General features: G+C 45.2%; 1 protein-coding gene and 2 long non-coding RNA genes across 3 annotated transcripts in view; 1 reads left to right on the plus strand and 2 right to left on the minus strand.

Moving 5' to 3' along the window:
- LOC135449614 (uncharacterized) overlaps positions 1 to 23,831 on the minus strand; it is a 55,973-nt gene that overhangs the window by 19,207 nt on the left and 12,935 nt on the right. The gene's annotated exons all lie outside the window — the stretch shown is intronic.
- On the minus strand, positions 3,039 to 7,918 carry LOC135449616 (uncharacterized). Its single transcript, XR_010440785.1, has 4 exons — positions 7,743 to 7,918; positions 5,127 to 6,601; positions 4,916 to 5,002; positions 3,039 to 3,261 (listed from the first exon to the last, which is right to left on the minus strand). It is a non-coding gene; the product is annotated as an uncharacterized LOC135449616 (long non-coding RNA).
- On the plus strand, positions 14,867 to 22,515 carry LOC135449866 (protein NDNF-like). Its single transcript, XM_064717257.1, has 4 exons — positions 14,867 to 15,314; positions 17,311 to 17,506; positions 19,153 to 19,277; positions 20,252 to 22,515. Exons 2-4 carry the CDS (start codon positions 17,319 to 17,321, stop codon positions 21,601 to 21,603), a joined length of 1,665 nt encoding a protein of 554 aa, XP_064573327.1. The 5' UTR covers positions 14,867 to 15,314; positions 17,311 to 17,318; the 3' UTR covers positions 21,604 to 22,515.

A 23,831-nucleotide genomic window follows, 5' to 3' on the forward strand; every position in this document is an offset into this window, starting at 1 on the left:
AGAAATTAACTTAAGAACCTGGTCCCTATTCAGAGGTGTTATTACATTCACAGCTGATATGGGGCAGTATTTTCCTCCTTCCCAAACAATATTAATAGCTCCATGGAGGAACACTATCCCACTTGGAGAAAATTTCAAAGGCAGCAACCAAAATCTGTCTCCAGTTAAGAGCCAAGACTCTGGCCCTTCACTCCCAATTACAAAGTACATACCCAAAATAAAAAGCATACAGAGTGAGGCAATTTAGGAATAAGATTCCCTAAACATAAAAGGCAGACAGACTTGCTGAGCACTTATCAAGCAATTCAAATTCACCTCCAGGACCACTGCCTGCTGAGTTTGTGCACAGTTGCTGCAAAATCACTTTCAGCTGAGCTAATTTGGCAAGTTGGATATCAAACTGAACTTCTGCTTTGCTGTGACCATAGCAGTGCATCTGCTCCTGGAACCCCTGCTCACTGCTGGTTTTCCCAGCCCATCCCACTGGAAATGGAGAGTGTCTGAGAGCAGAGTTGGCCCCAGGCCTTTTGGGAAAGCAGCCTGCCAAGGTCAGTGGCCCTGCCTGCTCCCTGGTGCCTGTTATTGGTGTGCTGTGACAGCCTGACAGGGACACTGACACGGCAAGGGCGAGCAGCAGGCTCCATGGCAGCTCTGCCTGACCACTCTGGGTGTGTGTGCCAAGTTCTGGTGACAGGCGAGCAAGCAGCACTCACACACCTGCTGGGCTGGCTCACAAGGCACATGCAGGGATGCTGATGAACAGAGAGACTTTCAGGAATTAGCTGTAAGGACAGATGCACAATAGGTGTCCCAGCTACTTCCAAACACTCTCACATGGACACGTTTTCCACATCTGAGCTGAAAGGGAGCCCTGCACAGTTGTAGTTGTGAGGGTTTATATAAAATTTGATTTTTTTTTCTTGCTTCATTTAAAGAATGGTTAAATTCCTCTTTTTCCTCAGCTGTCAAACTGGGACCCAGCAGTCTGCCAGATAATATGCAGCCAGCAATAAGAAGCTGTGAATCCACAGAAGCACAATCCAATTCCTCTTCACCTTTAAGGAGTCAGACCAAAAGTGAACTACAGCTGCTGAGATGTGGGTACAATGAGTGCATTATAGAGCCTCATCTTTCCAGGCTCCATGTCAACAGCTCTCCAAAGAGGCATGCAGCACTCCCGGACAGTGCCTGCAAACACAAAGGGTGCTGCTTCTGCAAACCTGGTGCTGCTGCACACGCCCTCCTGGCAGCACTGAGACAAAGCAGAGCAAAATTCACCTTGTGGGGGGCAGAAACCCAAACATCCAGGCACAAGCACAAATGAGCCAGAGACCAGCATTCCAGTACCCTGGCCAGAAGTGCCAACCCAAATCTGAGCCTAAATAAAGCTCATGGGCATGGCAGGGGCTGTGGGTGAGCCCACCACCCTGAGGCTCATCAGGGCCATTAGTGGGACTGGTCAGGACTAGTTTCCCTGCAAAACTTAGCAGTTAGGTATCCAGCAGAAAGACGAGTGAACTCTCCAGAGACTTTGTGTGGGAGTCTCAGAACAGCATGGATAGAGAGGTAACAGCAAAACACACCAAGATAACTCCCTGACCTTATCTCCTGGTGCACTGTGATTGTTCTCAAGCCTAAAACTTTGGTAAATATGACTGAAAGTTATTGACTGGCAGCTCTGCAGATAGACATCCTATATCCCCCACAGAGCACACACTGCACAGAGAGATATGACAAATACAATGGCACCAGATGCAGCAAGACTGTGCCCACCCTTCCCCTGGGCTGCAGGAGCAAACTGCTCTGAAGAGTGGCTGCACCTCCACCCAGAGTGCTAGCAGTGTGCCTGCTTAGGTTTTACTCAATGCAATGAGTCTGCATAGCCTCAGTGTCTGAAAACTTCTTTCAAAACTATTTACACTGTTTATACAAGGTGATCCTTTCAGAGTCCTTCCATCCAGTTTGCAATAACCTCCTTGTGCCCTTTTCCTATGTGGCAGCAGGTTCTGCACAGCCTCTGACTGTGCTGATGGGCATTTCTTGCTTTCCTTATCAAAAACACCTGACTGGAGTGAGAGGTGTATTGGGAGGAGAATAGAAATGCAGAAATGTCTCTCCCTGAGAAGTGAAGAAGAAAGTGAATGGGAGGGAGGAATGAATTACTGGGAACCCAAGGCCTGGATTTACAGCTTGCAGTGCAATCTGCACTCAGGCATGTCCAAAATAGAGATCTGATTTGTGATCAAGATGCTTACCTGATGTCAGAAAAAAGATCAAAGAGCTGAGGACCTGAAACACAGCACAGACATTTAGGACTTCAGTGGAGGTCAGGAAATTGAGGAACTATTTTTTTTAGGGCACTACCTGACTTCTGAGAAGCAGCAGTGTGGTGTAACAGTGAATCAATAACAAGAATAAATGATGAAAATCTAATGGACTCTCAACATCAAGCTGTGCTGTACAAACCTGCCCACCAGTCCTTCTCAGATAACACTGATAAATGTCCTGAGACAGAACCACAGGCAGCAGCAGATCAAGTGATTACCATTCATTTCACAAAGCCTTAAGGAAGCACTCTTGCCCTGAGGAGCAGATCAGTGGCTCAGCCTTTCCCAGCTGTGCCTGCCCACAGAGGAGCTCAGCTCAGGGTCTGGATCCCCAGCCTGCTCCAGGAGAGGAAGCACAAGAGGGCCATGGTGTGCAAACAGACCTGACTGCAGTGCAGGAGGAGCTCAGTCACACAGGTAAAGCCTCCAGACCAGCTGATGGGGGACACTGGCAGCCTGAGCTCTCATCCATGTCCACTCTGTGACACAAATGGAGTCACCAACTGTGCAAGTTCTCATCCCTGCCTACAGAGTGGAATTCTTTCCCCTCAGTGTAGTAAAGAGAATGCTTCCCAAAGGCTCTGTGGCTGGACACACAAGTATAAGGAATTCCTCCCCAAACTCCTTAGGACAGAATTACATGTTGCATTAGATGCTCTGCATTTTTTTAGGGCTGAGATCTCTGTTTAAACTGCAAGTACCATTATTTCACCCTAGTAAATTTATTCTTGTACCACCATCCCCAGCACAGCTCCTTTACAGCATTATAAATAAGCCTGTTCATCAGTCTGCAAAATCACACACGACAAATTAAATTTCCATTAATAAAGGTTCCCTCTTTCTTCATATCTGTGACAGAGGAGACAAGAGTCCTGCTGGCTGCTGTTTTGTCCTTTGGATAGCAGCAGCTCTGCATAGAGGGAATCTCTTCTTTCTAAAATACAGAGACACAGCAGGTGAGGCAGGAATGCAGGCTAAAATCCTTTGCATGACAGGCTAGCAGGGAGAGCACCAAATTTGTCACCAAGTAGCACTGCCAGTGTTCAAAGAGCCAGTGTTCAAATACTATAACTTTGAAACTATTGTCATTATTTTCAGATGGTTATTCAGTTGTTTTAATTTTTGGCACCTAGAACAGTTTGTTGTTTTGCCGGGGTTTGTAAATATTTCTTAAATCTTCCTGACATGAGGTTGAGTAAGAAGGTAAAGGTATTGTATTTCTCACTGAACACAAAGGGCAGACCAAAGACAAACACCAGCCCAGAATTATAAATTGCCTGACTAGAAGAGACAAAATTAGGAATAGAAGGAAAATAAAATGAGATTAATAGAGGTGGGAATATGTAGAGAAAATAGGAAAATGGAAAAGTAAGAGGCAGGGCTTGAAAGAAATGGAACCAAAGTACTTGTCTTGTCTGTTTTGGCCAGCTAATACCATGCCATCTCAGTTTTCATACCCTGTTGTCCATGGGAGGAGAAGCCTAAGAAAGGCATCTAGGAGAAAGCAGGCTTTGTCTCTTTTTTAATCAAATAAAACAGAATCAGCAAAAGAGGCCAAAATAGATGCAAATTGGTCAGAAGATCACTGTGACAGGACTTCAAAGTCATGCACAGCTTGAAGCCTTCGCACCTGTATATTTAAATACTGGTATACACTGATGCTTGTGCAGTAAAATAAGTGCACATCCCTCACAAGAGCCTGGACTAGAGCAGCCAAAAGATCCTGACACAAACTGAGCTCTGCACCCACCCCAGCTTGGCAGGAGCTGATGACTTCACAGAGCACCTGCAGGAAGAAGGAGAGCTCTATCCTCTCCTTTCAAAGAATGCTCTTATGTCTTGCAAGCCACAATAGACATTCAGCTTATCCTACAAGGAAACAGCAGCTTCCAGCCTTTTCCCTGGCTGTTAGGCTGGAAGAACATGGCCATGGCAGTGGAGTGCAGGCTGCTTGCTAGCAGGAACAGTCAGGGAGAGAAGTCACAACTACTGAGCCACTCTTTATCCCCAAAAAGTGCAGTGTTACAGCTGGGGAGCTGAGAGGGAGCAGGTTTTTCACCGAGGTATCAAAGCAATCTCTTTCCCTGAGCATTAATATAATCTGCACCTGTGCTCTCCCTGCATAGCAGCACTGACTTACCTCCCCCTCAGGCTTTCCAAATAATGAAGGGAGCTGCAGCCTCAGATGCTCCTGTGGGAGCTGCCAACGTGGGAAAGGGTTTTCAGAGAAGTGGAAAATCTCAGGGAAATCTCTTATGTGCAAAGCTAATAGGTAGGATACTCTCAAGGCAGCTCAGAGAAATGGTCACACACGTTTCATTTTCAGAAGTGGAAAATATGTGGTCAGACTGCCAGATTTCTCAGCCCCTCTTGTGAGTTCAGCAGCTACATAGAGATGATGAAAATGTGTGTATTGAGGGGTTCTGTCTCATAGGTGAGGGGCCCACCTCTGGTCAGGCTGTGCTGTTTGTGGCACTAATCATTTTTTAATTGGCTTTTTAAAATGTGCAATTACCAGCACATTCTAAGCACCTTTCTAAGGCAGAATGGGCTCCCTGGGCCAAAGGCTCAGCTCCATAACTACTCACCCTGTGCATAACTTCCCTGGCAGGAGAAGCCTTGTTAATAATTCATGAACAGCACTTGCAGATTGAGGCCCTCCAGCACTTTCACTGCTGTTGGGAAGAAAGGAAAATGGGGTCTCTCTGTAAAGGTGTGACATTTATATTAAAAAAAAACACCAACAGCCCTTTGGAAATCCTTTGTTGAATTGGTTCATAAGAGCACAGTGGAGCTAACCTGATCATCTGCTCCCAGGTTCAGAGAGCTCGTGTGTGGGCTCCTGAAAGGCAGGAACAAAGCCAGCTTGGCCCAAATAACAGCTCATTTGTCCTGACCATTTAGCCTGCTGCCTTTCCTCAGCTGCCTGTTGGTGTTCATGTCTTCATGGGGCTGCAGCAAGCATTCCCTGGCCTTGCTTCCATCCATGGCTGGATCAGGTTGGCATGTGCAGTGTGAAGGTGAATTTCACTTCCTTGTGGTCTTGCACTTGAAATATGATGGCAGAGAGACATTATCCCTTGAATGCATTTCATTCCATTTCAGCCTCCTTTGTATTTCCAAGTAGATCCTCTGAGAAAATCCACTTTTATTTCCCCACCTTTCTCCTCCAACTTGCTTTTAGCATTTTTCTCAGAGCCAAGATGCATTGTCAGATTTTCTTCCCCTCCATGAGATAAGTCAGGTGCATAAAAAAGCAAAAAAACATTTTTAATCTGTTAGCAGAAGTTCCCTGCTGGAAGCAGTGCAATCCCTCAGCTAGCATGATAAAGATGCTCATTAAAGATGATTATGAAGAAATCAATTCCTCTAGGAACTGGCTGTGGCTTCCCTGACAATCCTGCTGGGAGCAGTTTTGATCAGCAATGTTTCCTCCCAGAGTGGACATTGATCACTGCTTTCCCAGCAGTTGCTTATTCTACTTCTGTGACTCTTCCTCTCATCCCCTGGGAAAAGGGGATTTATTACCATAAATCAGAACTATAAATCTGGGATGCCATATGCCCAACAAGCTCAGCCCAGAAGCCAGGTGAGAGGGAGACACATTTTTATTCTTTGGCCTTTGTAATGCCAGGTTGTGGAAACAACAGAACAGATCACACAGTTGTGCATATTGTTCCAGCCAAGAGAGCCTGGCTGTCCAAATGCTCCCTCATCTGCCAGCCCCAACCTTTGGAGGCAGTGACCTGGAGCTAAAATGGTGTGGCTGCTCCCACTCCCTCCTCTGCCTGACCTCCTGGCTCCCTTTTTATCCCCTCATCGCCTGGCCCTCAGCAAGCAGCCCCTCTCCGTGTCACAGGGAGTGCTGCCCCTGCCATCTGGAGCAGCATTTTTGTTCCAAGCCTGAATGAATTGGAAGGGAAGCAGGGAGCTGCTCCTGAGGAGAGACATGTCCTGAGCCTGCCTTATGACCCTGACTCCTCCTAGTGCAACATCTGCTTGGAAAATTAAACACCTCCTGAAGCTCTGTTCCTTTGTCCCCTCCACAAGCTCAGGGATTGCCTGCTATTTACCCTATGGACCAGCACATCTTGGAATGATGCCTTTTTTCTCCAGCTGAATTCCATGTTAGCTTGCACAGAGGAGCCCCTTCTGTGACAGGAACATCCCACCATCAGCCTGATCCCAAATCCTGTGCCTTCAGAGCAATGAAATCTGGTTTTTCCCCATGTGGAATGGTCAGACACAGCTCCCAAATCCTCTCTCAACCTGAGCTGTAACACAAAAATAAAATCCCAACAGTCTGGAGGACAAACAGCACCTAAACAGCAACAGCCTTCCACATGAAAGATGCAGGGAATGTCAAAAATGGGTTTGATTCCTGTGGCCCAGGGTGAGCCATGCTTATGGATAAGCTGTTTTATGGCTGGTGAAATCCAGCAACAAGAAATCTCTCATCATTGCTCAAAGAAAACACAACTGAATGTCAACTGACACATATTCCAGATGTGCTTATAGATGCCAACACTCTGGCAATGTCACAATGTTGGGTACCTTATTCTTGGTATCCATTCTAATATTAGACAAACAAATTAGAATCAAGTCTGACCCAAGCCAAGAACAGTTCCATGTAGGGAAGGAACAAGGCACTAAATCAAATTCACAGATACAGAAGGAAAGCTCAAGGATTTCTCATCACTCCTCTTAGATAAACTCCTCTTCAAATCTTTGAAGAAACTTCTTCCTGCAATGAATGGGCATTACACTTCCTGAACCCCCAAGGGGAAACTAGGCATGGGAGCAAGAAGCCAAGGGGCTGCCAGTGCAGGACATGAATTTTGGGACAGGCTTCTCACACCACTCTATGCTAAGGCAGCCACAGAACACCAGGATAGCATGAATTGTAAGGGACCCACAAGAATAATCAAATCCAACTCCTGACTCCTACTCCAAGCAGCTCCCTGGGAAGCTGTACACTCACAGGGAGCACTAGCAAGGTGGCAAAAATTTAATTTCACTCAAAGATGAAGAGTCTCAGAAAAAACAGCCACTGGACAAGAGGTAAGATAAATGAGGTCACTGTTAGGAACAAATCTGAAAAGCTGGACACCAGCAGAGCTGACCCAATGTCAGGGACAGTATTGTAACAGACCCAGTGTGACTCATTAGTAGCTGTGTGAGCAAAGGGAGGGCACTGAGTGAGTCTCCCCTGAGCTTCTCTGCACACACAGAGCTCAGCTTCAGTGCAAACCCAGCCCCAGGAAGCATCATGTGAAGGGTCATCATTTGGGGGTTCCCCACATCCTCTGAGGTCCTGCCCTTGCAGTGCCATCACCTCCTGTCAGGGGACCTTGGCCATGGGGACTGGGGGTCACTTGAGTACAGCAGGGGCACAGAAAGGGCAATCTCTCTTACCCCAGCTCAGGATGTGCCACTGGAGCCATCCTCATTTTCCCTTTCAGCTGCAGAGGCCTCCTGGGGTGATTTAGTGGGGTCTTTCCATGGGGTGGAGATGGAACCACCCAGTTCTGGAGTCAGACAGAGTCACCTTTGCTCTCCAGGCTGAGCTGGGACTCTGATGGAAAACCTGCAATCTGCACAATGTGGCGTCAAACACCAGCAAAGAGGGAGCACCAGGAAAATGCCAAGGGAATCCCTCTTCCAGCAAAGGGCTGAGCTGTGCTCAGTCACTGCTGCCAGGAGCTGCCCACAAGCATAAATGTTCATGTCATGCCAGATCCAGCACAGGCAGAGAGATTCATTCCATTTCATTATGAAATGATACAAGCACCATAAAGGGTCAGCTTTCAAGTTCATTATTCATAAATTAAGTGTAAATAGCATATTCTGACCTCCTCCCCAGCCACTCATTTATCCTTCCCCCATGAAAAATTAATGAGTCTATAAAGTAGCTTGTAAATTGAAAGCAGTAATTTTTGGGGTTTTCTTTTTGGTTTTTTTTCTTTTTTTTTAAATCAACAGTGTGACTTTCACGGAGGCCCTGAAGCATTAGCTAGCTGCAACCACTGCTGTTAATCACTGATCTTAGGTGTGTTACCATGCCATAGGAAAGCCTCCTGCTCAGATTTCTGGTGCAGAGCAGCGTCAGGGGCCAGATGAAGCTCTCTGAGCTTTTTAGGCTGTCCTAGGAGAGCATTCCCCACTTTCCACAGCCTGGCAAGATGCTTCCTTCAGGGGATGCTTGAGGACTTGACTTATCCAAGACATCAGAATAAGAATTAGCAAGACAATTCTTAAAATAAAACTAAGTGAAAAATTCACCCCAGGCAAAACTTTTGGTCTGTGGGAAGGCAAGCAAACAGAACTAGACCAGCTAGCTCCCTTTTTCCACTATGAGGATTTCCCTGGGGTTCTTCTGCTGTTTAGTGACTTTTAAACTTCCCTTTGCACATAAAGCTGCCTTGGTTGTTTTGCAAGGTCCCCTACAAGTTTGGGAGGACCTGTATTCCTGCCCCTTGGTGTGTGCATTTACCAACCCCATGCAAAGCTCAGAAAGGAGCAGGTGACAGCCAGGCAGGAAAAGGAGCCAGGTAAGCTGAGGGGCAGCTGGGGCAAGCACAGCATTCCCAGGAGCTGGAGCCAAGGAGGACCACAAGGAATGAGAGCAAAGAACAGGAAACAGACTGGCCTGGAGGTGCCAACATGGGTGTGAAGGTGCCTTCCATGCAGCTGAGGACATGGCTAAATAAAAAATTGTTTCACAGAAATTAACTCTTATTGCTAAGGCCTGCCATTAAATATCCATCTCTTTTTGACTGAACAGAAAAAAACCCCACAAACTGGAGTAAACAAGGCAGAAAAAAAGAGAGTACATTTCCCCTCCTGTAGACCTAAGTATGATCATGTTCAGTGTTCCTTCTCTGCAGTCTGATTATCATGAACAGAATGATGATTTATGACAAAAGTGGCAGATTTTATTCATCAGATTCCTCCAATCAAACATTAAAATCAATACCATTCCCCTGGGGACAAGATGGAGAGACAAACATAATGACTTTATCTATGCTGCATGTAAAATATTTGTAATTGAGCAAAAAGCCTGATCCCAAATGCTTAAAAACACACAGCTAGGGCAGCAAATGTGATTGGATTCCTTATAATCTAATCATTTCCATCCATATGGGGCCCCCAATCTGTTTAGGATTGTTACAATTCCTGGATATTGTAGTGCCTTCCCCAGAGGACGCCGGGAAGAGCTGGGGCCAGCCTGGGCCAGATGGGACGGCAGTGCCTCCAGCCAGCACAGCAGAAAGGAGGACAGGGCTTAACCCCTCCCCTGCCAGCCACCAGAGAGGAGATGGCACAGGGAGATCCCTGCAGGCTGCCCTCACATGCTGCAAAAGGCAGGGTTTGGTTTAAAGCTCTCAGGAGCAAACTGGTGAAGCCCATGGGGGCAAACAAAGCAAGGAGCAATAATCACATCCTCCTGGAAAACTGCTCAGTGCTGTAGGTGGCACTGGGGCTGTTTGCAAACTCCCTTGGCTACACAATGGAGGCAACTGAAATGCTGTAAATGAAACCAGCACCCAGGAGATGAAAGGCCTCCTGGTCAGACTGAAGGTGTTTCTAAAAATCTTAGGAAGTTGCACAGGATCAGAGAGCACTGAAAGATGCATCAAAGTCAGCAGGCCCCTGCTTGTTTGAAGAACAACAGCCTGGCTGCTCAGCACTCCCTGCCCCTCTCTCGCCTGGCACTGAAAGGAGTGACCCAGCACTTCAGAACCTCCTGCACAGCAAACACTTGGATGCTCCTTGTCTACCAGGCTGGATTAGTTCTGCTTATACAAACTTAATCCTTTGTCACATAAAGCAAACAACACTAACAACAAAATACAGGATTTCTCTATTAGAACAGTGCACTGATGACAGACACCACCAATCCATTCTGCCTGTGACTTTCTTAGCTGGGATAGCCAGCAGTTTTCAGCTAAGCTGAAAATATCACCTTATTTTTCCATACCTGCCCAAACTGTTATGCTGTTTGATGACTTCTAGGGAATTCTGTAGGTGTTTTCTAAGGAATTATTTAACAGGACTTAACCTAAAATCCTGGAAGCCTGGGGGCTATGGTAAAAGGAAAAGGAAATGAAAGTAGCAGCTCAGGACTTTCAGTATGTTTCTCTTTAATTCATAGAGAAGCTGTCAGTGACTCCTAGGCGAGTACTTGAAGATTTTTCTATTGCACTGAATTTACACTTGTGGAAGAACAAATTTACTCTAGAAATAAGGAATTTTCCCATAAAATATACTGACCTCAGAAGCAATCTCTCACATCCTGCAAAATCAGCTTTGCACAGGAGGTACTCCCTACATCATATCTATCATTTCTTGACAGACTCATCTGAGCAATTACAACCATTCTTGAAAACACAGAATATGAGAACGGTGAGGAGCAATCAGGTGTCTGTAATATTTATTTTGCTTGTCACTAAAAGACGCTTCAAGACCCTGTTTAGTTTCAACAGCAACAAAAAAGATAATTTTCAAGCACCAGCATCCTACCCTGGAGAGAGACTGCTGAGGAAAAACTCAAGTAATGTTACTAGATAATTATCACTGTACCATTCCCTGGAGAACTTTTCAACACAGACATGCCATAATAGGAGCTACAGGTATAAAGTGTAGATCACTGGATTTTTATCCTTCAAACCCACTATTAACTGCAAGGACAAGCCACCCCAAACAACCTATTTCTATATTCTCACCTGAGTACAGGCTGCAGGAAAAGTTCAAGTCTGCTTTTTACTTAGCAATTCCCTGTCCCTCCTGCTTATTAATGCCTCTGAACAGGAACAGACTTAGGGCTTTTCTCATTTGACAGTCCTTTGCTTTGCCAAGATCTGACAAAACCTGGAAGAAATAAAAGCAGCTGCCACACTAAAATACCCTCAATAGGTTTTAAGTGCCAGACTTTCTCTTAGGATTGACTTTCACAGCTTCAAAGGAAAGTGCGATTCTTTCTGGAGCCCAGCTGTGTGTCTAGAATGATATTTTCTGAGCAATAATGCTAACCAGAAGTACATGAACTCATCAAGGACATAACGGCCCCAGTAACTACAAAGCAATGATTTGGACAACCTTTCCACTTGGGAGGGGTTTTTTACAGAAATTTGCATCCCCCAAACCAAAGCCATAAGGACAAATCAGATTCTTTTGCTAAGAGGAATAGATTGCAACTTGAGGCTGTTGAAAAGGCAGAACATGTTTGGATGCTATAATTCCCCCCATCAGACACCCATAGCTACTCCTGCTCAGGGCTATGAAGGTAGTTTATACAGGGAGATCAGTTCAAAAGGCATTTTGCAGGCAGACAGGTAGCTGGGAGCCAAAACTAACAATTCTGCCTCAGTTGCTGATAGAATACATATGTGCATGTGTAAAAGACAGAAAGGGAGAATACTGCTCATCTCATAACTGACAGATTAGATTCCTCTTTCCCCATGCATTTTTAATTTGCTTACTGAATTCCATGAAACAGAGCTCCCTAGGCTGGGCTGGGGGCACAGGGAGGCTGGCAGTGCTTGGGAGCTGCCAGAATTAAGAGCCAGGGGCTGGTGCAGCTGGGTGATGGATGCAAGACAGGGCAGCCCTGTTCCCACTCTCCCCTGTAGCACAGGGAGCACTGCAGCTCTCCTTTCCCTTCCCACAGATGATTCCTGATGGAGGTGACCAAACCAGCTCAAAGAAGCCTTGCCAGGCAGGGAAGTTCTTCATCAGAAATACCCAAAATCCATTTTTTGCATCTCCTTGCCAGTGTGACACGATTCTCAGAGCTGTGCTCTGTGGGGTGAGCCAGGGTGAGCCCCTGAGCATCCCTGTGCAAGGCATGCCATGAAACAGCAGCCAAATGCTGCAGGCAGGGCCTGCAGTGGGACAGGGCTGCCAAAACTGCAGGGCACTCCTCTGACCTGCAGAACCCCTCACCTGAGTACACAACTTGGGACTGCAGCTCCAGGAAATGAATACCTCAAGTGTCTTTGAGAGCTTCCAGCTAAACCCCAGTCTGGCTTTCTGCTCCCATTTGAAAGCAGCTCCTTTGTTTCAGCATCACTGATGTTTTAGCAGAGCTACCTATATAACTGAGTATAAATCAAGTCTCTGGTGTCAGAGGTGCTCCATCTCTCACATTTGTGAAAGGTGTGGATGGGCAGCAGGGTTGGAGCAGGAGTAGGATCTCTGAACAGCCCTCCTGAAGTCACCAGCTCAGCTCTGAGGGGAGCACGGCCTGCTCATTACAGACTTTTTTTCTACTGAAAAGGCCATTGTACCTATTTTTTTGCCAAATCAAGGACTGATTTATCCCTATTGTAACTTCACTGAGTTCAGTCAAGCTATACAAGTCATGAATTTAGCTCATGAATTTAACTCTCCCCATAGAGAATACTTTTTCCCCCTCTGATAGTGCTTCAGTGAAACTCTCAGAAAATTTATGAGCACAGATTCTGCTCCAGCAAAGCATGTAAGCAGTCACACATGGGAAGAATGTGAGAAATTGTCCAGAGAGGAGCTGGATTATTTCCATACTCACACCATCACCAGCCTTTTTCACCTGACATCCTTGCTCATGTTTTATTCAGTGGGACACAGAGGGCTGTTCAAGTATTTGGCTTCTTACTCTGAAATGATGGCCAAAGGAAATACTCCCACTGCCTTCCCTGGAAGCTGAGTTTTGCAGAGGCTAATGGTTTGTTTTGGTGGCAGTGGGGAGGTTTGGAGAGGCCAAGACAGAGATAGAGTCCATCCTTTTTACAACAAACGCATCCACTCTGTCCAGGTTTAGGGATTTTACTAGATATGAGTGACATCTTCTGAGATTTGCCCAAAGCTATCCCTACTTAGCAGTGGTTGCTGGCCCACAATTCTCCCTGCTGGCTTCCACCATGAGTCCCTCCAAATTCCACAAAACAGACTGTAGACCCTGCACTAATATTGTGACCAATATTTTTTTCTGTGAAAATAAATTTCACATCCTGTTTTCAGGGCTCATTTTTTATGCACCTCATCTGACCTACATTTCCCTCTTCCAGGCCTGCTCTGTGACCTTACTGGACTTTGCACCAACACCTTTCTCTCCCGTTTCTCCTCCATTAAGGAAACACCTTGACTCTGGCTAGGTGCTTGCATGTCCATTAGTTCCCAGACCTGTTACACAGACTTGACCTGGGATGGATTTCACACCAGAATGATGGTTTGTCTGGAAGACCCTGTTCACCATTTATCCTGCTTGTGCCAGTTTTCTAGGATATATCCAGCAGTGTCCCCTCATAGCTTCAGGGTGCCAATACCCTGATCATACCAATACCCTGATCGCAGTGCCTGTATCAAACCAATATCCTGATCATACAGTGATCAAATCAATACCCTGATCACAGAGTGATCAAACCAATACCCTGATCAAACAAACACCCTGATCACACAGTGCCTGTATCAAACCAATACCCTGATCATATAGTGCCTGTATCAAGGTTCCCACATGCTGTCCCTCCTTAAAATCCCAGTTGCTCAGCAAAACTTTTCAGCAAAAAAAATCCATGACCACCTTAATTATTCCTGCCATCTTCTGCACTGTAAATATTTCTCTTACATCAGCTGATGACCAAATTTACATTTTCAGAAGGATCTACTATGCAAAATCTGTTGATAGCTCTTTCTACTTCTCCCTTATCTCCTCTCTTCTTAGCAAACTTTTAGTCTTGGGAAGGCTTCAAAATCTGAGACCAGGGAGGCAATAATAAGGGGTTACTGCAAGCCACTCTTCAAATGCAAGAGACTTTATTGAAAAATAGAGCCTCCCTACAATATTCTGCCTTTGTCCCCTGCAAAGTGCCTGCCTGGAAGCTCCTGCAGCTTCCTGGGGCTTGCCTTTCTGAGCAGGCATCCCCACAGCACCAATCCCAGGGCATCTCTGCTGACAGCCCAGGCCAAGAAGTGCGAGCAGCCTGCGAATGCTGGCCATGCACTGCTCTCACTCAGCAGGAGTGGCCTGAAAAGAACCATGGCTCTGCTACAACTGCTTTGTAGCCCCAACAAGCAAGTGCTTGGCTTGCTGTGAGCCTCTTCCCATGCACCCTTTTGCTGCCTCCTCCCTCAGCCACAGAAATGCTACCCCAGCCCAGACACTTTCAGAGTTTCTTTCTTACACAGCCACTGTAAGCCAAGAAAACTGCTCAGCTCTATTCAGGAGATTTCTGACAGCCTTCAAAGGATTGCTAATTCCAGTCTGCTTTAAAAACACAGAGCATTCTCTCCCTTGCAGCTTTTTTTTTGTTGCCTTCCCTGCTTTAGGTCAGCACTTGTTGGGCCCATAAAGCACCCCAGCAGAAACTGAGCACACCTGGAATCACCTGGAGCTCCTGCAGAGCTGAGGGCAGGGAGATCACACATTCCTTGGGAGGGTCATCACATTGCTAACACAAAAAGAGTTCTCTGGAGGTGACTGGTGCACCCGTGGCTGGCTCGGATTAAGGGCTGACAAGGGTTAACAGTGTTTGCTCCTCTCTGCATCACCCCCCCTGCTCACAGAGCTGCTCCCCGGGCAGGCAGGGCTGGATTAGGCTGCAGGAGCAGCCTGGCTGACACTCGGTGCACCAGCAGCTCCTGGGCTCTGCAGGCAGCACAGCCCAGGAACTGGGGGGACAGCAGCCAGCACCTGGGAGACTGCACAGCTGGGCAAGTTTAAAACAACCTCTGAAAACACCCCACTGAAGGAAGCACCAAAATCCCGTTGTCGCTTGGGTTTGGGTTTTTTTAAAAAACTTTTCATGAAGGACTGCAAGCATTCTGCAAGCATTTCAATTGCTATGTCTGTTCAGGAGCCATATGGAAAAATCAGTTCTGTCCTGTTAAACTGGTTGCACAGTTTTGATTTTCATCTGCCTACAGAGATCTGAAAAGTCTGTGTTCTTTTCTGCTTTTTTGGCAAAGAAAGCGAGTGGTCTGAGGATCATCCAGCCAGGAACAAAATAGGTAAGTACAGTATTTTTTGTGTAACGTATTTCCAATAGTCTGAGAATATATTGTTTGTGTAATTGAGTGAAAATAGCCTTTGGGATGATGCTCTCTTTGGGATAAGCTGATTATAGGTTTGTTGATCACTTGGTTTGTTTGTTTTCCTGGACAAGAAAAGCTGAGCTGCTGTGGTTTGCAAGATCCTGTCATTTAAGCAGCAGAAAGACTTGTTTTAAATCCTCTCCAAAGCACAGAGCCACTCAGATTCCACTGTCAAAGGTAAAGCAAAATATTTGGGGTTCTATTTAAAATCTGTAAGCTATAATTAGACTAGAGGAATAACCAAGTGGCAAAGTGACTCAGAGTCATAAGGAAAAGCTCTATTATAAGAGCATTAAAATGGAATTGATATGGAAATCTTATCTATTCTTTCAACTTGTTCAGATGGTGTTTAAGCCTGCATTCAACCAAGTGCTAAAATAGTACAAGCAGGCAGAGAATAAACCAACTTTTCTGGATGTTGAGAGGGACATTCAGATGACTTGGTAAACATAATTTCCATAATCATCTCACTAATACTAAAGATGTGCTTGACTATGGGAATCACAGATTTTGTACATAAAAACCTATAGATTTAGTTAATGCTGTATTTAAATGTATGTTTGAAATGGATTTTAAAAGGAAGGAGTCCTTTTATAAAGTCACTTTAACTGCAATGGACAGAGGGCATGCTGAACTGGAGATTTAACTGCCTAAAATCTTCACACTTTTACAGGCACTGTGGGGAAAGAGCTGATCTCAGAAAGAAATGAAAATTACAAAGAATTAAACTTTGTCCTGTGTGCTTTCTCCCCTCACCAGCCAATAATCAGATGTAACCAGGATCTTTACTTCTTGCTGCTTGTAAAATGCAATAGGCTGCTTTTCCCTCAAAAAAGGGATCTTGCACACAGAGCTCCCTCTGCTTTCCAAATCCCTGAGCTACAGCTGGCACCTGTACTGAAGTCTCTGCCCCTTCCCCTTTGATACTTTCTGAAACTGAACGTGGCAGACAAAGGAGCTGTAAGTTATAGTCAATAACTGCACTGCCAAAGTCTCCTGTGCTAACTGGAGCCTCCTCCTCTGCTCAGCTCTGGGCAATGCACACACCAGTTTAAATAATGTCTGTTTTTGCTGGGGACTGGTTTAGTACTTTTATTTCATAGATTCCAAGATGATAATAAAGTCTGTTGAAAAATGGGACATTTTTAAAAAATCTCTTGCCAGAGTGATTTCAAGACAGTTGTTACAGTTCCAGTGAGCAGCAAATGCCGAGACAGGCTGGAAGTGATGCAGGTATGAGAATGATAAGCAACACAAAAATCTAAGAACAAGATTACTGCCCTACAGTGATAAAGCTTTCTTCCAAATGAGATCCACAGAGCTTAAAATCTAAGCACCAGTTCAGGGATTCTTATCCAAGATTCTCCACCTTTGACCAAGCAGTATCTTATACAACTCTGGGTAAATTACAGTGATCCTCTTATCTACACATGCCTACTGTCCCAGTGGACAAAACAAAAATTCAGTGATCTCTGACAGAACAGCAGAAGCAGGGTTTGGGACACAGGGACCTCCTGAGAGTTTTAAAGGGACAGTTCCATTACAAATAGCTCAGCCTTGAAATTTAGTAACTGAACATCACAAACCAGAAAAAAATCTTCTAAATGTGATTTTCTACTCATTCTGACAGCAGTAAAAAGATTTTTTTTAATAATTGTCATGGTGCACTCGTGCTGCATTGACTACATTTTTTCCCCCCTCTAATCAAAGACTCCATAGCAATTTCTGCAATTAAATCTTTGCTGAGAGATCCTCTGAGGAATACTTCTGTGAATTTTAAAGAATTCAGCAAAATGGAGACTTGCACTATTTGAATGCCTGGCTTGCTGGGATTATAACAAATACCAGGAAAGGCACAGAAAGAGAGGGTCACATTACTTTCTCTGTTCACTTTTGTTATCTCACTTTGCAGTACTGAAGATGTCCTGGCTCTGGCTTTATCTTCCTCTCCATCTTCTCATGGCAACTTGTTTGTGCCATTCTATAAAAGCACCCACCGCCAGCTCCCAACAGAGCTTCAAGAGCAACCTCTTCAATTTCTACCACTCCCTGATACTTGCAGATGGTAAGGAAACTACAATTCACCTGCTGAAGGATATCCCCAAAAGGTAAGAGCAAATCAGCCCCTCCTATTCTCAGAGACATCCCCATGTCGCTGGGAATTGCACAGTACCAGGATAAGCCAAGAACCCCTGTGTACCTGCAGGGCTCTAGCAGTGCACACTGAAATGCCAGAAAAATGCCCCACTCCTCAAGGGTCATTACACTGCCCACAACCTGGAATGGACCTCTGAGATGAAATTTAGATTGCTGTACACATTTCAGCAGCTTTCTGAGCTGTCAGAGCAGCAGTAGAACTGATACAGGATGAGTGGGCTCCAGCAGCAAACAGCTGTGTGACAAACAGCCCAAATTCAGCTCTGCAAACTGCAGCCATCCTACATTCATGGTGAGATACAAACATTTTACCTAGCAAATCCACTACCCAAAATCAATAGAATACCTGCACAAACATCTTATCAGAAAATCCGCCACTGTCCTGCACACTAAAAGTGTTTTTGCTGAATGGCAGAACAACTTGCTAAGATCAAAAGTGCTTTGCATGTAGAAATTCCACATTCTTCACCTTCCCAAAATATCTGAAGTTTTCTGCCATACCCAGATATGGAGGTGATCTAGATATTGCAACTGGCACTGCATCTGGGTAGCAAAGATCAATCTGCTTGTTTGGGAAGAGATGCACTTTGGACAGAGCCCAGCAAACACAGATTTTGACACACACCCGAGTGGCCATGGAGCAGAGGGTGAGCCAGATTGCTGAGCCTCCATGTGCACTGCACAGAAAAATTGGAACATGGCACATGTTACATAATGTGACCACGCTCACAAGAGCAGGACTAGGAACTCTCCTAGTTAAAGAACAGGGGTGTTGAAACAATGAAAAGAGAATTTTTCTATGCTCTTGTGGCATTACACTAAGAGGGCAATTAGGAAGTGGTTTAGCATGATCAGGAAGGTTCTTCTGAACCTCAGTCATCCAAACAGGAAGACAAGCAATGACAAGTTTTGGCTGAGAGTAAAAGACTCAAGAATGTGGAACTGATTCCAGGGAAGCTCCACTCTGGCCCAGGGGCCATGCTCTGAAAGTATGCTACACCACCAGGCTGACAGGGTCTATCCATAGTGACTGTGCTTGTCTCACTGGTGAAAAAAAAAACCCTTGGATTGCCAATTGCCTTCACTGAAGTGCAGAGCAAGGCACACAAACTCATTTTATGGCTAAGTCCAAACATTGTACAGCCTTTATAAAAAAAAAAAAAAAACAGAGCAAGGCAGGAATCAAAACCTGACCAAAGAGAGTGATGACACTTTGTGGTGCTCATGCATAGCAGCCTCTGACACAAAGGCAATCAAGACACAACTGGCAACAGGCAAATCACATCCAAAATAACCAGCTAAGGATGAGATACAACATTCACCTAAAGCATGGAAAAAAAACTCAGAGGGAAAAATATTGCCTTAAGTGGATAAAATTTCAGCAAATACATGTGGATTAAAAATAAACACCCCTCAGCCTGTTTTCTTGCCACAGCTGAAGACTGCAGATACTCAATCCCTTCATGTGGATGCACCTCAGAGAACAGTCATTTCTACCCAGAGCAAAGTGACCCATGTCAGAATGGCTGATTACAAGGAGTTTTGGGCAAACCTGAACTCCCTGATGCATTGCCTCTATTTCTGTTCACATTTACAGGTACTACTTTGTTTTGGAAGAGGGCAGGGCCCTTGCCCCTTTCTCCATAACAGTGACTCCCTGTGATGTTCCCATTGAGTGGAGCATACTTGTGTACAAGCCTCCACCAGGAAAAGCAGCACCAGGTAAGGCTTCAGGCTGCCCAAGCAGGGGCAAAGAAAGCACAAGTTACTCATAAACAACTGTGTTACAGGAAATTTCCCACAAACCTATATACACTTTTTGGTTCCCTTCTTTAAATTGTCATGGACTGACCCAGTCTCCATGGGTAAAACATGGAAACCCATCAGATCCTGCCCTCAACACAAATAAATTAAGGATTAGATATTAAAATGTCTACATCTAAGGTTAATATTTGGGAACAACTGCAGGTCTTCCAGGCTGCACAAACAAAGCAACTTCATAAGCTCTTGGTACTGGGCCAAATTTCCCTCTGCTGCCTCAGTTATTTTTCTGTGGCTTAGGTCACTTGAGACAACTATTTGCTCTCCACATGAAGCAGACAAGATTTAGCCATTTATTCTTGCCACATCTGCCATGGCAGTGGCTACTACATTGCCTTAAAGGCAATTCCTTTCTCTTGCATGATTTTTCACATTAATTTTTCAAACTAAAAATCTAAAGGCTGCATTAACAAGTTCTGACCCATCAAGCAGGTACACCTGACATAGGAGTTCAAATTACACTCCTTTGAATTGATAAGTTTTCCCTCTTCATGAGACAATGGGCTAAAACTAACCCAAAGAAAAAAGCCTAGCATAGAAATAATGAGTCTCCTTAAAGTACCCTCAGAGATAGCAAATAGAAGAAAATTGTAGGGGCATCAGGCATGATACAAGCCAAGCTTTTGCAAGTTGTGGTTTCATAATTACAGTATTTTTGAAAACATAATTCTACAGCTGCACTGCTAAAATAAAAGCTTCTCAAATTTTAATTTAATAAATTGCCAGTAGCAACATATTTTAACTAAAACATATTTTTAGTTATAATTGCTGCTTTCAAGAAGAAAATATAATGTTCCCTCACAGTGAAACTTGCATGATGTGCTTTATTTCACATCTTTTAAAGCAGAAGTTACAAGTCTGCCTTTTGCCTGCAGGTGACCATGATACACAAGAGGTCTCCAAATCTCACAAGGCTTCAAGCCTGGTGTCCACTATCTTCAACTACAAGGGAAATTCTGTAGAGACTTACATGGGAATGTCTTCCCATTCTGCCCTGTACCTGCTGGAGTTCCTGTCCACGGAGAGGGACACACACATCACTGTGTACCTAACAAGTGACACCACGTCTGGGCACCTGTACCCAGAGCTCCCGGGGGATCCACGCATCGATGTCATCGGCATCGGGCACACAACGGTGACCCTGGCCTGGAAACACAGCCCTTCTGTCCTGCAGCACAGCGAGGGCATCCAGTACTGCCTCCTGGTCAATGAAAAGCACAACTACAAGAGCCTGTGTGCTGCTGAGACAGCCATCAGATCCTCTGGAATGAAGCTGCCACCCACAGTAGCCCTGTCACTCTCTCCATATCTTCTGGAGCCACAGCAGGTGATGATATTGTCCAACAGTGAACTGAGCATCATCAACAAAGTGAGCAGTGGGGAAGTCAGGCAGGTGTGCATGGGCACCAAGAACACCTACACAGTGCCCAACCTCAGCCCCAACACTCAGTACTACTTTGATGTTTTTATTGTCAACCTCCTCACAAACGCCAGCGCCGCGTACACCGGGACATTCGCCAGGACCCTGGAAGAACCTGAGCCCAAGGTGACAGAGCTGAAAGATGGCAAAGTGGTTCATGTGGTCCTGGATGGGAAAAAGCAGAAATTCTACAGTCTGCAGTACCAGGCAAGGCACAAGAAAATCCACTTCACCTTTCAGCTGTGTCGGGGCCAAATACGGGTTCACATAACAAGGAACGGCAAAACAGTGGCATCAGAAAACCTCTCTGGGCTGAGGTATTTCTCCCTGAAGGGAAAGCTGCTGGACATCTATTCAGTGCAGCTGAGGTCCACAGAGGAGTCTAACTCTTCTGTGAAGGTATTGGCATCCCCCCATTTCCACAAGCCCTTATTCCCACTTCTTCCAGAGAGCTTAAAGATCAAATCCTTCAGTAAACTGAGAACATGCAGGTCTGTGACCATTGCCTGGCTGGGAACACAAGAGGAGAGCAAGTACTGTGTGTACAGGAAAAGGATTGAGGAGGATCAGATCTGGAGGGAGCTGCAGAGCGCAGACAGGTGCTCTGGGCCTGAATCTCGGCACAAATCAGAGAAAGTGCTCTGCAAGTACTTCTATGACCTGAACCTCCAGCGAGCCGTCACCACAGAGACCATCAAAGGGCTGGAGGCAGGGACACTCTACTTGTTTGATGTTTATCTCTTTGGGCCATCTGGCATCCCTGTCAGATATCACAGCAAAGTTGTGAAGACCAGGAAAAAGTGTTGAAGGTTTTGAATGAAAGTTTTCGAGTGAAAGCAGGTACTATGAAAATCTACTCCAATCCAAATCAGAGCCCCTGCAGTTTGAACTATGCTGACAAACAAGAAATTTAAAGCTAAAAGATTCTACAGCAAAACACATCTTGGGTGATTATACATCTTCTCTCCTGTGTAAGTTGGGGTGCATTTTTTCTTTCCTTGTCTCATTCAAACATTAAAAACAGAGTTGTGAAACACACACATGGAAATAAAATAACCCAAGAGTACTCATGAGACATAGACTGGTTACCTAAAATGTTTCTGAAATCCAGCACAGAAGTGATGGGGAAATGCCTCTCATGAAGCAGACATTTCCCAAGTCCCAGAGAGTTTTCCACTTTCTGTAACTCATGCAGCTAATGAGGAACTGAGAGACCTCACAAATCAGATTGCTCTTGAGAAACAGATTCCTCACTGCTTGAACAAGAAAAGAAACAGAAATTGAAAAAAGCAGTGGAACTGATGTATAGCTTCACACATTGAGTAAAGCAGGCTGAACTACATCTTCCCCTATTACCTGCATGCTTGCTTGGTTTCATTCCTGCAGAGAAGCTGTGCTTGGTTAGAAACAAGCAAAATTCAGGCCAGGAACTGGCTCTGGATCTGGCTGTTCTCAGGAGTGGACAAATACACTGCTGTGCTACTGCCCACAGAGGAAAACAGCAATTGAGGAATCTTGCCATTGAAAGATTTATCATTTATAGCCTCTGATATCAAGCCCATTTCTGTGACTCTGTGATTCCTGACTGTAATATATCCATTCTTCGCATCCTTAAGCCAGCCTATATCAATGAATGCATAGCTTTGAGAAAAATTAAATGTGGTTTTCCTACTAAATATCATGGAAGGAAAATATTTGTAGTAAAAATTCTGACAAACATTTTGGTTGTCTTGTTTCCTTGATTACCTTCCATATATGACATAAGAGTGTAAAAAAAAAGACAATTAAATCTTCATGAACTGCCTTAGGTTCATTTTCAGTTATCAGTAGAAAGTATTTTGTGTGTAGGTTGTTGGCAGGCCTGTAATTTACATATAAACAGATACAATAACTTCACTAACCAAGAGGGTGCCAGAGAAATCTTGCCTGTAGTAATACTTTTTCCTCTACAATTACACTAAGCACATACATAAATGATTAAATCCATTATTGTGCATTTGAGTCATTCTCTTGCAATTCAGGGTCACCAAAGTCCCAGTTTACTCTGAGCATTTATTCCAACCAAGTGTGTTTGGAGGCCCTTGGTAAGGACAGAATCAGTCCCATGTGCAGGACCAGGGTTGTGTTTCCTGCTCCAAAGACTCTGCCCCTGTGCACCCTGTCCGGGGCACTCTGTGCCTGCTCAGCCCCAGATGAGGGGCTCAGGGCTCCCCAGGGACCAGCTGCAGTGTCTGGGCTTGGCTGGGCTTTGCATTCCTGCAGGCACTGCTCCGGACTGAGCAGGGCCACAGCAGGAGCCACGTGCTCTGCAGCCTCCTGCCCACACTCCACAGCCTTTTGGCTAATTACAGGGGCTGGCAGCTGCTCTGCCTTCATTCCAAGGCAGGCCCTCGCTTCATTTGCCTCCTGCCAAAAATAGTCTGAGCTCAGAGAGCAACAGAGGTCATCTCTACTTGGAAATCTCAGTGTTTTCTGCCTTCCTTCTCAATTTCAGGCACTTATATTGTGGATGAATATCACTCAGATGCCCTACAACTGACTGTAATAACAACCATAACTATAATAGAGGAACAGGAAGATCTGTCTAACTGCAGATTCAATACATTCTTAATCCCCTGCCCTCAGTCTGGCAGAGCATTAACCCTTGCTTTTACCCTCTATGCAGAAATGCCACAAAAAAAAGTCTTTTGGAAGAAGAGACATTGGCACCTTGACCAGCACCAGTGTTTCTACTAAAGTAGAAAATGGAACTGGCCTTGGGCTTCTCAGCAATATCCTGGTTTAAGGCTGTAGTCAAGAGATGTGAGGAAGGGATAGAAGGAGAGCCTGAAATAGGGCAGAGGTGGCATAGAAGCAAAGGCTCAGAGTTGCACCAAGTTAAGTGCAACAGTTAAGAACCTGCAAGGAAGGAGTTCAGGTTTGGAGGACAACAGCTATTTCAGAGGGACTTGGAAAAGAGCCAAGAGAGTCTCTTCTTCCCAGATTCACCATTTGCTCTTTACTCCTCTTCCCTCTAGCCACTGCCCCACATGCCC

Source organism: Zonotrichia leucophrys, chromosome 6, assembly GCF_028769735.1.
Source record: "Zonotrichia leucophrys gambelii isolate GWCS_2022_RI chromosome 6, RI_Zleu_2.0, whole genome shotgun sequence".
Classification (NCBI taxonomy): Eukaryota; Metazoa; Chordata; class Aves; order Passeriformes; family Passerellidae; genus Zonotrichia; species Zonotrichia leucophrys.

What these genes read in the sequence shown, in the direction of transcription:
- LOC135449866 (XM_064717257.1), top strand. Translation starts at nt 17,319, where the DNA reads ATGTCCTGGCTCTGGCTTTATCTTCCTCTCCATCTTCTCATGGCAACT. An exon ending in CTGAAGGATATCCCCAAAAG is followed by an intron (nt 17,507 to 19,152) that starts GTAAGAGCAAAT and finishes TCACATTTACAG; the next exon opens with GTACTACTTTGTTTTGGAAG. An exon ending in ACCAGGAAAAGCAGCACCAG is followed by an intron (nt 19,278 to 20,251) that starts GTAAGGCTTCAG and finishes TTTTGCCTGCAG; the next exon opens with GTGACCATGATACACAAGAG.